This window comes from Schistocerca serialis, chromosome 6, assembly GCF_023864345.2.
Source record: "Schistocerca serialis cubense isolate TAMUIC-IGC-003099 chromosome 6, iqSchSeri2.2, whole genome shotgun sequence".
Taxonomy (NCBI): Eukaryota; Metazoa; Arthropoda; class Insecta; order Orthoptera; family Acrididae; genus Schistocerca; species Schistocerca serialis.
In genome coordinates this window covers 659,741,655-659,757,068 of record NC_064643.1, presented here as the reverse complement: position 1 = coordinate 659,757,068, position 15,414 = coordinate 659,741,655, and the positions used below count along the sequence as shown (strand labels likewise).

General features: G+C 41.4%; 1 protein-coding gene across 1 annotated transcript in view; it reads left to right on the top strand.

The window, feature by feature from the left end:
- LOC126485020 (odorant receptor Or2-like) overlaps nt 1-15,414 on the top strand; it is a 161,173-nt gene that overhangs the window by 133,845 nt on the left and 11,914 nt on the right. Inside the window, exon 7 of the mRNA XM_050108624.1 lies at nt 11,779-11,937. Within this exon, the coding sequence (XP_049964581.1) occupies nt 11,779-11,937 (159 nt within the window). The remainder of the gene's footprint in view (nt 1-11,778; nt 11,938-15,414) is intronic.

The window sequence follows — 15,414 nt, the reverse complement described above, 5'->3', positions numbered from 1 at the left end:
GTAGTGTCTGCTGCTAATAGGTCCCAGCTGAAAGAAAGAGCAAATGGAACACTCAAAACAATAACACTGTGGAGTCACAACAACAGAGAAACCCTAGCGTTAAAATAGGGACACAAATATTAAAGGAGCTGTCACCACTAGCAGTCTTGCGGTACATGTAGGTGAAAAGCAAAATTTCCATTAACACTTGCACATTGTCACAAACAAAGCAGAATAAATACTACACAAATTGGCAAGACTAAATTCAGACCAATTTAAAGTCTCCTTGTCAGCTACGGACTCACTACTGTGCTCTTTTCGAATCGGTACTTAGCTTCGCCGGCATCACATTGGTTCCCACGTTAAGCCTATCAACTAACCGGACATTCGTCGGGCGAGGACAAAGAAGCGGTTTACTTAGACTATCGGGAGCTCACGGCACCACCTCAGTGTGGTAGTCGGAATCTACCCAACAGACGTTACGATGAGATATAGAGGGACTATATACTGGATTAAGGTGGGAAGGCACGACTAGGTTCGAAAGACCACTGGACCACCAGTTGACAGCAAGGGCCAATTAAACAATTGTACTGGATATCTGGGTAGGTGAGTGGGACATAAGTGATAAGAGCCACAGGTTACACTGATTGTTTCTCGATGTAAAGGAGTGTTTAAAACTCAAGCATATCGATCCCAGGCGCGGTGTGGTCCAGTTCTTAACCGGACACGACCGCTATCTTACGCAGTTAAACCGCGAGCGTCTGAGGGAACCATATACGCAATGCCCAGAGATGAAGATCAATCGACCATGTTAAACGCACTCGCTGACGATATATACAAAGCGACCTATAGGGAGTATGTCCGAGTCAGACAACGAGCCTATATGCAAAGATAGGAAGGAATCCATAGGGTGAAAACCATCACTGATTCCGCCATGATATCAGGCGAAAACACTGATTACAACACGACCATAAATGAAAATGAACAAATATCCTAAATAAACAACACAACAGCCTTCTTTTTTTTTAAAAAAAATGCAAGATATTAATCACATCTCTGTATCCAAAAAGAAAAAGGACATATTGACAACATATTGTAAACACAATTATTAGAGATTAAAGTTGAGTTATTTGGAAATTTATAGTAGATGTTAGATTTAGGTGAAAAGCTGTTATTGGCGGTCTTCCGCTTGATGGACAATTTCAAAACACTCACCGTCATGCACAATTGGTGAAGGGACATTCTTTTACTATCATCGTTCCTATCTTCCGTTTTTATTCTTCCAGAAAATATGGTTTATTATCTTTTGTCCATACATCTTAAATGCAAAAATCTCGTTTATTGAAAAAAATCCAAATTTATAATGTCTTAAAGTTATAATATGCCACACCGTCTTCTATTCATGCATAAATTCCTATTTTCAACTGATAAATTATTATTTTTAAGATTATCGTTTCTTCATTACTTAAAAGCCCATAAGTATTTAAGGCTGAAATATTGTTAATTCCAATTAAAAATAAGAAATAACGAATAGGTTTAACATTCTGTACATGTACAATTTCATATTGTGAAAGCACGACCTCTCTTAGTAGCAATGTGGCAGTTCTTTTGTAAATGGCAACAGATAAATTGTAAATAAAAAAAAAAAGTTAGTTCCGAAGATGTCAACGGACGTGATGCGCGAGGATAAAAGCTTCTCGGTTTGACCGCCGAGTGAATGTGTTGTTCACTTCGCCTGTAGACGGCAAGTAAGAAACTGCTGGAGAACAACACATTGACTCGGCTGTCAACCGGAGAAGATTTTATGATCGAGATTCGCCTAGAAAGCCTGCATTCTCATATGAGATGTGCGAGAATTACCTTCCACTCAGCTTAACAGCTCACGCATCCAAGTTGCTGGTAGAAGAATGGAAAAGAAATTCGAGGATGTGATACATGACGATCAGTCTGGCTTTAGGAAAGGTAAAGTAACTAGAGAGGTATTTCTGACGTTGCCGTTGATATTGGAAAAAAAACAATCTAAAGAGAAAGAAAGGTAATATACAATATGAAGGGTGCAAAACTGGGACTTTGTCTTCTCCCCTGCTCCCCACCCCCCCCCCCCCCCCACCACATACACACACTGTTGACTTCAAACGTCGAAGAAGCTATGCCAGAAAAATGTAGCATGCACTAAAGACAGTGCATACTGCATTTTAATCTTGATATTGGCGACACTGATTTACTATGTACTCTAGCTAAAGTGAACTCTGCTGGCAGTAGGTTCTTGTGTAAATACCTGACGCAATCTGAGTATTAACAGCACGTACCATGTATTCTCATGTTTAACTTGACGACGATTTTTTATCAGTGTAATTTAACGCTATGTATGGCTGCTACACATGGCTATAAACATTTTATATTTTTATATTTCATGCATCATTAATACTGTATAAATTTAGTCTTAACTAATTGATCCTGGTCGCTTACACAATTTTTATTTTTACAATAGATCTGAAAATGGCGGGAAACCGAAACCGGTAATAAAGTGTAAGGAAATCTGTGTGATCAAGACGGACTTGTGAAAATAAAAGTGCCAAAAATAAAATGATTGTGGACTCATTCACATACTTCATGTCTTCATCTTCAACTGATACAACAGATAAGCATAAGAGAGAAAATAATGACGCAGATGAAAATATCTCACATTAACTAAAACAGCCAGGCAACGCTCAGGTACTTTAGTGATACCACGTCAATAACTGTTTTGTTAAATGATGGTCGAATAGCATATTTTGCCAGGAAAGGAATTTGTTGGTGCTTGTTCGACAGAGGCAGTAAAAGGTGAACACTATATTGCTTAAGATCAGGGGAGTAACTGCGATGAAGAGTGATGTCCCACGGCCCTCTCACAGCTTGTTTCTTTAATTCTACAGAATAGCATCGGCCATCACCAGACTATAGCAACATTTGCTGCAGTCCTCTTGTTCGTTTTGTATAGATCTCAAAAGTCATCTCGCTTTATGGCAACAAATGCCAGCTGTCACGTACAAAACCTGGAAAGTAGTTTGTAGTACACAACACCTGTGTGCCTCAAGATACTTAACATTATACTCTGAGTACTTGCACAAACCTCATATTTCTGTTAGGGTTCAACAGTCAGATTCATTTCCATAAATTGACTTAATGTCACCACGTCTCATAGTAGTGACGGAGCTACAAAATGTCCGCTCGATGAGGCAGCTGACAACGTTCATGCAAAAATTCATATACGCTGTTTGTTTGGGTGCATTGTTATTCAAATCCCTGTTTATCCATCCTGATTCTTTTTTTTTTGTGATTTCTCTGTAGAGTTTTGGGCCAATACTGTCTGGTCTTGTTCAAAAAATGGCTCTGAGCACTATGGGACTAAACTTCTGAGGTCATCAGTCCGCTAGAACTTAGAACTACTTAAACCTAACTAACCTAAGGACGTCACACACACCCATGCCCGAGGCAGGATTCGAACCTGCAACCGTAGCGGTCGCGCGGTTCCAGACTGTAGCGCCTAGAACAGTTCGGCCATCCCGGCAGGCTCTGGTCTTGTGGATGCGTTCCAGTTTACTATGCTAAAGTTCTCACATTCTACTCTCACCTCAGGTAAAGATTTTTAACAGAACGTGGTGGTCTGATTTATCATGTGGTTCAATCGTATGTGTTACAGTTATGCCCCAATATGCCACTGTATAGTACTCAATTATTATATGAACAAAATATAGATTTTTCTTCAATCATAAATCGATTGTCGACATGTTATCGCCGGCCTTGATGAATGGCGATGTCATACAATGATTACGCTAAAGTTTGCCACTCCCATCCACTGCGCCTTGCAAGTTTTATTTTTGCTTTGGTACAACTAGCTTATATTTGTCTCCCATTTAGATTACTACTTGAGTTGCTACGTCAATTGCGAGTGTTCTATCTAGTAGAAACAACAGTCAGGACGAAATCCTCACTTTAGAGGCACCTACCAGTGACCTGACACTCGTAACTTTTGTCATTGCCCTAGCGCCAGACAATATTGGCGTCTCGTCCAAACATTGTGGGGTTGCATGACCTCTAGTGAGTTAAAACATGCAGGGGCTCTCTAATGCTAACGGATTATTGATTCTGGAACGGGACTACTATGCGTGCTGGTGCATCACGATTCAGTCAACTGACTCTTATGGAATGATAAAATAAGCAGGCCGGGGTGACCGTGCGGTTCTAGGCGCTACAGTCTGGAACGGCGCGACCACTACGGTCGCAGGTTCGAATCCTGCCTCGGGCATAGATGTGTGTGATGTCCTTAGGTTAGTTCGCTTTAAGTAGTTCTATGTTCTAGGGAACTGCTGACCTCAGAAGTTATTAGACACCAAATTAACCTTCTCAGAATGGACATCTGAAATAACAGTTGTTAAACGGTTCATGGAATTTCAGCACACGATACCCCAGGTGACAGCACTGCACTATAGCAATAGTCTCTGAATGCTACGTATCTGTAGCAATGTTTTCAGCTGATTTATTAGATTCTTTGCATGTTTTCATTAAGCAAATATTAGTAAGAACATCACGTTCCCAAGAATTGCACAGCGAATGAATGCAACATGAATTCCTCACTTATCCTCATACTTTTGTAGCCATATAATGAATAGCTAACTATTTTGCTAATGAATTTATTTAAATGTTTATTGCAAGTGTTATTAGAAAACTGTGCTTATTTAAAGGTGGTCAGTGTGTAATTTAAAAATATAAAAAATAGTGATACGTAAAAATGTACCGCCGTTTGGCAGTGTAATTGTACTCTTAATGACTCAATAGTAGCGATTGAAAACACTTTTCTAAAAATGACTCACAAGAATGTTCTTCATAATGCAATATCTTTTAAGTTAGTCCGACACAGATCAGTAATTAATAAACTAGCTCAGTTCTCAGGGTAGTTACGTAATCGTCGATAGTTATTTGTCCTTTCCTTCTTTATCCAACGCCACAGATATTTTTCCAGGCTTGTGAGAGGTCGTGTGCTTATTGCACCAGAGAATATTTCACACGTCTGTTCGATGTAAACTGCTGCAATACTTAGCTTAAGTTCGTGGTTTCGTCTCGAGTCCCCAAAACCAGATCACAAGAGTAGCATCTGTAAATCAAATCCTATAGTGGAACAGGAATCCTGTGACCAGACCTTTTCTGCCTGGGATGTTATCTCGTTATATAAAGAAAAGCTGTAAGTAAAAATTGTTAAATTATTATCAGAGGCCGCCGGGCTCGTGGGATCTGCAAGAAAGTTAATTGTCCTAACCGACGGCACGTCTCGTAGATGAGCTAAAAGAAAAATGTTAAAGATTTCCTAAGATGGCGCCTAACAATGAAAATTCTTTGTTGAGCCCCACATCTATTTAGGACAATCCAGGAATCAGACTGCAAATCGATTGACCGCATACACAGATTCTTTTGACAAAATAACCATTATATTTTTCTGCTTTTAAGAACAACTTACGTTATTAGCTGGTACAGCAAGATGAGCTTTACACAAGGACGTCCTCTTAGGTCCGAATCCAAGCAGATAAGCGAATGACAAAGGAAAGATAATTCATGCATAGAAGCGCAAGATTCCATGGAATAACATGTCCATTGTACTTCTATCTCTTCCTCCTTAGCGTAACTTATCGGTTCTTTATAGAATTCATCGCAATATTTTGTTTACATTTTTTTAAACCCAAGGAGAAACAGTACAAGTATCATGTGTTAACTGAGACCAAAGTTGAAAAGAGACAAAACGCACTTCTGTCAAGAAGGCATAAGTAACAGTTTACACAAAATTTAACGAAAATGTGTTGTCATTTAACATCAGTACATTTGCGGAAAAATTGGTTTATTGATTTACGAACCAACTACTACTTATATTTAAAGTAAATGATGTGAGTGTTCATGACATTTCTTTATTTAAATCTGTTTATAACGTATTAGTTTAGTCCACGAAATGTTCATGTTGAGTGGAATGATGCCAGCAGAACCTAGGAAAGACGTATTTTTGAGGGGGTAGCCTTCAGGTAATGGAAAAACGGACAGTATCAGAACAGTACAGAAGTGGAGACCGGGACTGTTCGAGTGAAGAGTTCAAGGGGGCGACTCTGGGCATTTTTCCGTTTATTTTGGAAGAAGTGATACCTCCCTTAGGTAATGTGCATCATTGGTTGGTTGGTTGATCTGGGGCAGGTGACTGAACAGCGAGATCATCGGTCCCATTGGATTAGGGATGAGGAATCAAGTCGACTATCCCCTTTCAAAGGAATCACCCTCGCGTTTGTCTGAAGCGATTTTGGGGAAATCACGGAAAACCGGACGCTGGATTGAACTATCGTCCTCCTGATTGCGAGTCCAGTGTGCTGACCACAGCGCCACGTCGCTCGGTAACATGCATGATTCAGACGTTTAGGTGACCCATTCTGGGTGGTGAACAGCCGCTATGGAACTTCAACTTTGGTTAGGTGTTGAAGGGAACACTTGGTTGTTTGTTCTGAAAGCGGCAGACCTACCTATGATGTTCTGTGATATTTGTTCCTGTTCGAGATACTCTGGGTGGTTAACGGTCGCTACAATTCTGATGTGACTTCAAGTTTTAAGACATCCGAATGTGCTCCAGAGCAGGATTAACTTTTTCCTCTTGTATTACGAAACAGATAATGAACAATTTTTTGTATCACATATGTTGTTGTTGTTGTGGTCTTCAGTCTTGAGACTGGTTTGATGCAGCTCTCCATGCTACTCTATCCTGTGCAAGTTTCTTCATCTCCCAGTACCTACTACAACCTACATCCTACAGAATCTGTATTCATCTTTTGGTCTCCCTCTACGATTTTTACCCTCCACGCTGCCCTCCAAAACTAAATTGGTGATCCCTTGATGCCTCAGAACATGTCCTAACAACCGACCCCTTCTTCTAATAAAGTTGTGACACAAACGTCTCTTCTCCCCAATCCTGTTCAATACCTCCTCATTAGTTAATTGATTTACCCATCTAATCTTCAGCATTCTTCTGTAGCAGCACATTTCGAAAGCTTCTATTCTCTTCTTGTCCAAACTATTTATCGTTCATGTTTCACTTCCATACCGAGCGAGGTGGCGCAGTGGTTAGCACACTGTACTCGCATTCGGGAGGACGACGGTTCAATCCCGTCTCCAGCCATCCTGATTTAGGTTTTCCGTGATTTCCCTAAATCGTTTCAGGCAAATGCCAGGATGGTTCCTTTGAAAGGGCACGACCGATTTCCTTCCCCATCCTTCCCTAATCTGAGCTTGTGCTCCGTCTCTAATGACCTCGTTGTCGACGGGACGTTAAACAAAACTAACCTAACCTAACCTTCACTTCAATACATGGCTACGCTCCATACAAATACTTTCAGAAACAGCTTCCTGACACTTAAATCTATACTCGATGTTAACAAATTTCTCTTCTTCAGAAACGCTTTCCTTGCCATTGCCAGTAAACATTTCATATTCTCCCTACTTCGACCATCATCAGTTATTTTGCTCCCCAAACAGCAAAACTCCTTTACAACTTTGTCTCATTTCTTACTCTAATTCCCTCAGCATCACCCGACTTAATTCGACTACATTCCGCTATCGTCGATTTGCTTTTGTTGATGTTCATCTTATACCCTCCTTTCATGACCCTGTCCATTCCGTTCAACTGCTCTTCCAAGTCCTTTGCTGTCTCTGACAGAATTAGAATGATATCGGCGAACCTCAACGTTTTTATTTCTTCTCCATAGATTTTAATACCTACTCCCAATTTCTCTTTTGTTTCCTTCACTGCATGCTCAACACACAGATTGAATAACATCGGGGATAGGCTACAACCCTGTCTCACTCCCTTCCCATCCACTGCTTCCCTTTCATGTCTCTCGACTCTTATAACTGCCATCTGTTTTCTGTACAAACTGTAAATAGCGTTTCGCTCCCTGTATTTTACCCCTGCTACCTTCAGAATTTGAAAGAGAATATTCCAGTCAACATTGTCAAACACATTCTCTAAGTCTACAAATGCTAGAAATGTAGGTTTGCCTTTCCTTAATCTATTTTCTAAGATAAGTCGTGGGGTCAGTATTGCCTCACGTGTTCCAACATTTCTGCGGAATCCAAATTGAACGTCGCCGAGGTCGGCTTCTACCGGTTTTTCCTTTCGTCTGTAAAGAATTCGCGTTAGTATTTTGCTGCTGTGACTTATGAAACTGATAGTTCAGTAATTTTTAACATCTGTCAACACCTGCTTTCTTTGGGATTGGAATTATTATATTCCCTTGGAAGTCTGAGGATATTTCGCCTGTCTCGTACATCTTGCTCACCAGATGGTAGAGTTTTGTCAGGAATGGCTCTGTTAAGGCCATCAGTAGTTCCAATGGAATGTTGTCTACTCCCGGAGCCTTCTTTCGACGCAGGTCTTTCAGTGCTCTGTCAAACTCTTCACGCAGTATCGTATCTCCCATTTCATCCTCATCTACATCCTCTTCCATTTCCATAATACTGTCTTCAAGTACATCGCCCTTGTATAGAGCCTCTATATACTCCTTCTGCTTTCCCTTCTTTGCTTAGAACTGGGTTTCCATCAACGCCCTTGATATTCATGCAAATGGTTCTCCTTTCTGCAAAGGTCTCTTTAATTTTCCTGTAGGCAGTATCTATCTTACCCCTAGTGAAATAAGCCTCTACATCCTTACATTTGCCTTCTAGCCATCCCTGATTAGCCATTTTGCACATCCTGTCGATCTCATATTTGAGACGTTTGTATTCCTTTTTGCGTGCTTCATTTATTGCGTTTTTATATTTTCTTCTTGCATCAATTAAATTCAATATTTCTTCTGTTACCCAAGGATTTCTACTAGCCCTCGTCTTTCTACCTACTTGATCCTCTTCTTCCTTCACTACTTCATCCCTTAGAGCTACCCATTCTTCTTCTACTGTATTTCTTTCCCCCATTCCTGTCAATTGTTCCCTTACGCTCTCCCTGAAACTCTGTACAACCTCTGGTTTAGTCAGTTTATCCAGGTCCCATCTCCTTAAATTCCCACCTTTTTGCAGTTTCTTCAGTTTTAATCTACAGTTCATAACCAATAGATTTTGGTCAGAGTCCACATCTGCCCCTGGAAATGTCTTACAATTTAAAACCTGATTCCTAATCTCTGTCTTACCATTATATAATCTATCTGAAACCGTCTAGAATCTCCAGGATTCTTCCATGTATACAACCTTCTTTTATGACTCTTGAACCAAGTGTTAGCTGTGATTAAGTTATGCTCTGTGCAAAATTCTCCCAGACGGCTTCCTCTTCATTTCTCTTCCCCAATCCATATTCACCAACTAAGTTTCCTTGTCTCCCATTTCCTACTCTCGAATTCCAGTCACCCATGACTATTAAATTTTCGTCTCCCTTCACTATCTGAATAATTTCTTATATGTCATCATACATTTCATCAATTTCTTCATCATCTGCAGAGCTAGTTGGCATATAAACTTGTACTACTGTTGTAGGCATGGGCTTCGTGTCTACCTTGGCCACAATAATGCGTTCACTATGCTGTTGGCAGTAGCTTACCCGCACTCCTATTTTTTTATTCATTATTAAACCTACTCGTGCATTACCCCCATTTGATTTTGTATTTATAACCCTGTATTCACCTGACCAAAAGCCTTGTTCCTCCTGCCACCGAACTTCACTAATTCCCACTATATCTAACTTCACCCTATCCATTTCCCTTTTTAAATTTTCTAACCTACCTGCCCGATTAAGGGATCTGACATTCCACGCTCCGATACGTAGAACGTCAGTTTTCTTTCTCCTGATAACGACGTCCTCTTGAGTAGTCCCCGCCCGGAGATCCGAATGGGGGAGTATTTTACCTCCGTAATATTTTACCCAAGAGGACGCCATCATCATTTAACCATACAGTAAAGCTGCATGCCCTCGTGAAAAATTACGGCTGTAGTTTCCCCTTGCTTTCAGCCGTTCACAGTACCCGAACAGCAATGCCATTTTGGTTAGTGTTACAAGGCCAGATCAGTCAATCATCCTGACTGTTGCCCCTGCAAGTTCTGAAAAGGCTGCTGCCCCTCTTCAGGAACCACACGTTTGTCTGGCCTCTCAACAGATACCCCTCCGTTGTGGTTGCACCTACGGTACGGCCATCTGTATCGCTGAGGCACGCAAGCGTCCCCACCAACGGCAAGGTCCATGGTTCATGGGGGTAGGAAATTTCAACTACTCCCAGAAATTTCCTTCCTTTCTGGTGGATTCAGCAGGACTACACAAAGTAAACACTGAGGCTACAAATGACATGGTATAGCGACATGTGCATTGACAGGTGGAGGTACAATCGCGTACACGAGGTGTAGGTGGACACGGCGTCGGCAGAGCTGTCACTTGTACTCAGGTGATTCATGTGAAAAGGTTTCCGACGGGAATCTGGCCGCACGGCGGGAATTAATAGTCTTTGAACGTGGAATGGTAGATGGAGCTAGACGCATTGGACATTCCATTTCGTAAATCGTTAGGAGATCGATATTCTGAGATCCACAGTTTCAAGAGTGTGGCGAAAATACCAAGGTAATGTCTCGGAGTGTGGACTCATCAGTGGCAGACAGCCTAACGATCGAGAACAGCGGTGCTTGCGTAGAGTTGTCAGCGCTGTCAGATAAGCCACACTACGTGAAATAACCACAGAAATCTATGTAAGACGTACGACGAACGTATCTGTTAGGCCAGTGCGGCGATATCCGGCGTTAATGGCTTATGGCAGCTGACGATCGACGTGACTGCCTTTGCTAAAAGCAGGACATCGCCTGCAGCACCTCACCTGGGCTCTTAACCGCACCGGTTTGACCCTAGACGACTGGAAAACGGTGGCCTGCTCAGACAAGTCCAGATTTCTGTTTGTAAGAGCAGATGGTAGGTTTCGAGTTTGTCACATATCCCACGAAGCCATGGAACCAGATCGTCAACAAGGCGCTCTGCAAGCCGTTGCTGGCTCCATAATGGCGTGGGCTGTGTTTGCATGGAGTGGAATGGGTCCTCTGGTCCAACTGAACTGATTACTGGCTGGATGTAGCTATGTTCGTCTACTTGGAGACCATTTGCAGCCATTCATAGACTTCATGTTCCCAAACGAGGATAACAATGCGCCAGGTCACCAGGTCACAGTTTGCGACTGGTTTGAAGAAAATTCTCGACAATTCGAAGGAATATTTGGCCACCAAGATCACCCGACGTGAATCCCATGGGACATTTATGGGGCGTGGTCGAGAGGTCCGTTCGTGCACAAAACACTGCACCGGCAACACTTTCGCGATTATGGACGTCTGTAGGGGCAGCATGCCTGAATACTTGTCCAGGGGACTCCCAAAGACTTTTTGAGATCGTGTCACATCGAGTTGATGCACTATGCCGGGCAAGAGGACTCCGACACGACATTAGGAGGTACCATATCTCCTCGGCGTAGAGATGCCAGTTGAGGAGCATCTTGAATGAGAAGTACCGGCTACAACACCTGGAAAGGAGAAAACAACTCTCTATTTAGAACGCGCACGATGGCATGAGGCAGGGGATGACTCGGCGGTCTGTCAGTATCATCCATGCGTCTCGACATGACCAGGGATTTGCAAGAAATTCCTGGTAATTAATAACATTATGATACTCTTGCTGAAAAAGTAGCAGTAGCACCATCGTTTCCGATAGTGTGGGAGTAGCGTTTCAGGCTTCGTAAGCATCCTCATCAACACAATCGATGGGACCATGTTGTGGTGTTTCAGAGCGAGCGTGTCAGCGAGGCAGCCATGGGCTGTGGCTGGACGGAGGTCAGGGGCCGCCACTTCAAGAGCTCTGCCCTGATCCTCATGATCCGCGCTCAGCGGCCGCTCGCTCTCACGGGCAGCAAGTTCTACGTCATCTCGCTCAAGACGTTCGTGCAGGTAATATTTGTTTGTAGCGATGCTTATACGGCCAACTGATGAATCTTAGTCCCCATATGGTGGCGCCTTGTTACTATTTTCTAACACTTTTACTAGCCTAGATTATGGGATCAATTAGGCGAGAAACAGTCCAATTTTCTTTCATATTTGCCATATCGTGTTGCAGACAGTTGTTGACAATTACATCACGTAGTGCGGGGATCTTTTCGCATTTCACTCGTCGTTCCAATAGTCGCACACATTTTCTAGGGATTGATAGTGCGTGATATATAGGGTCAGCTAAGGTGTGATACGTACCTTGGTGTTCATTAAATTAGGACCACGCCAGTGCCTACCTGTGGACATGATTGTCATCGAAACTTCCTGGCAGATTAAAACTGTGTGCCGCACCGAGTCTCGGACGCGGGACCTCTGTCTCTCTCGTGCAAGTGCTCTACCAACTGAGCTACACAAGCACCACTCACGAACCCTCCTCACAGTTTTACTTTCGCCAGTACCTCTTCTCCTACCTTCCAAACCTCACAGGACTAGCACTACTGGAAGAAAGTATTCTGGATGACTGTCATCGTCTTGGGTGTTTCCACAGTACACATCAGACTAACTGCTGGTTAAACGTCCCGTTCGGCCATCGGTGCGCACGCTGTTCCATATCATTTGAAGAGTGGCAAAATTACGAACTACCGGACTACGCTACTCTCACCCAGTCACCTCCCGATCACTTTCTTCGTTGTTCGACAAATACAAAAGTGTGCGACTGTATGTGCCCACGTGAGTGATGGCCATTAGCGAGGAACCCATGACAAATGTCCATTATGCCCAATGTAAGTTCCTAATCGTTCACTAGCACCAACAACCATCAATGGGAAGGTGTGGAATTTGTCTCTGGTCCCTGTTGGTTAGAATGTTTTAGCGGACACTGTTCCTGCGACATATTACTTGGCTAAGAATAATACACCATTCTTTGTAGACACCTTGGACACTCCATGTTAATACGGCAACAAATTCCACAACTTCTTTGACGATGTCTACAACTTATGACACAATTCTTGTATTTAATGATGGAAGGTACCGACGATCAAGGTATTAGAGAGGATAGAAAATTCTACTCGAGACATTTTTAGAAAAACAGCTACCGCGCCTCTCTGCACCAGAAATGTTAGTTGATGACCTGGCAAAGAAGGAAGGCAGAAAACTAGGAATCAAAAGATTAATTTTGAAGGTATATGTGGGCCTTCATAAGGAAAATAGTGAGATTGAACTTTCAACTGTATTTTCTGAAGATTCTGTTTTTTTAAAGATTATGTACATCTCCTCAGAATCTATGAGGCTTGAATTATGAAATATTGTACACTTATTTCCATACACCCCGTCAATGTAGTCTCAAGAGTAAAATCTGAAATTTTGAGTCTAAGTTGAGATATGAGGCACAGGATTTGGAATTTTGTATGAATCTTAGATTACATTTACAGAATTGTAATTAAAAAATATTAAAATTCTCTTATTCTATATATTCAAGAAATCTCGTAAGAGGAGCTTACTAAAAGCAAAGAGATTAAATACAGAAAATTTTTATATTTATATATATAGTTTCAGGGAAAAGGGTACATAGATTATCTTTTGAAAATGAAAAAATATTAAATGCACGTAATCCAAGGTACTCAACAGCAAATGTTTTAATTTCACGCAAAACACGGAAAAAATGTAATTTTTTTATCTTAAAAACTGCGGATTTCTAAAAAATTGAAAATTCTGTGCAGCTTTTAAATTGTGCTTGTTTTTCATGAATGCCCCCTTTAAGGCGCTTACTAATATTTCCTCCAGAAAGATTACTTTGGGAGTGATTTATTTATAAATAAGGAAAAGGTCGAAATTCATTGCGGTATGTAGTTAGTTATTGTCATCATCCAGTGCAAAAATTGAAGCCACGAATCCAGAACAGCACAATTCCACCAAAGTTACTATTGAAAAGATAAATTATTTCTGAATATCTTTCAAATTACTCAGTTTATTGTACTCATATTTTGTCTATAACTAATGTAACTAAGTGTCATTACCATCATCAGTTTTCTGCTGTATTAGCAGGTCCTTTGCCTCTCCATTTTCTGCGATCCACTGCTTCCTTCTTATGGCTGCTGTATGTTGTAGCGTCCATCACGTCCTCCAGTATCTGATATATCTCCCTTCCTCGCTTCCTTTTACCTTCTACACAACCTTCTGAAACTGCTTTTATCAGTCCGCCATTCTTTCTTAATATATGCCCAAATCAATTTCTTTTTCTTCTTTTTATTACATCTAGTAATTGTCTTTTCTCTCCCACTCTTCTCAGCACCTCTTCATTTTTTACTCTGTCCATCTGACTTATTCTTTCCATCCTCCGCCTTGTCGAAATCTCGAAAGCTTCCAGCCCATCTGTGTCTTTCTCCCTCCAAGTCCATGTTTCAGCACCATACAGGAGAATGTATACATAGCTTTTTCCACTACTCAATAAAGAATGTAAATACTTCTCCACAATGTCATTGTGGCTTGAAACCGTATAGGAATCTGTGAAAACGTATAGCTGTTTTATAGTTCCAATGACTTGGCTGTCTAGAAAGTGGTGCAAAAATGATAGTTTCCGTTGGCATTTTTGTGCCGGTAAATTCAGTATAGGTACACGTATATGTATAGTCGTCTGACGTGGCATGAAATCCTAAAACATACAGCCACAGTTGCTTGGAATAAAACACTTCCGTTAGTGGCGTACTGCAAATGCTATAGGGAACAGCTGTTCCTGATGATTCCATACACAAATATTACTCGAGTTAGTACTTCTGTAAACACATCTACCACATAATTTTCGCATGTAGGTCAGACTCAATATATCTCGTCCTCCTCTGCATTTACGACAATGAGCCAATGTCAGTGGATATGACATGTTGCACTTGTAAACAAACTCCTTTGCAACAGATTTCTCTCCTACCACCACGTTAGTCAGCGGGAGAAAATGCTCACTCAGTAAGCAGAAATACCCTGCGCGGACGAAAAAACCGGCTTTTATTTGCAAGTCTCCTATCTTTAACTCTTAGATATGAATGGTCGTTTACACCAGAACAACTTGAATGCCTTACCCAATAGTAACCTGAACATCAATGAGTTTTCCGTATAAAGTGGCATCTAGCAAAATACCAAAAGCATAAGCGAGACAATCTTACGTAACGAAATTTGCAATGCTCAGAACTTTAAATACCATCAAACGTTCTCAGAATACTTTTTATTTCAAAGTTGAAATTTTCATTTATTATTAATTTGAATGTGAAACCAGGTTTTACTGTACTCGGAGGCTCGGTGAGTACGTGTTGCTAACTGTCAGGGATAAATTCATTTTCTTTATTAATACTGGCAGAACAACTACTACGAAGTCCAAAGACGCTGGTCCTAACGTGATTGACCCTGAGCCGGTAGCTAACTAAATCCACACCACACAAATGTAAGAATTTG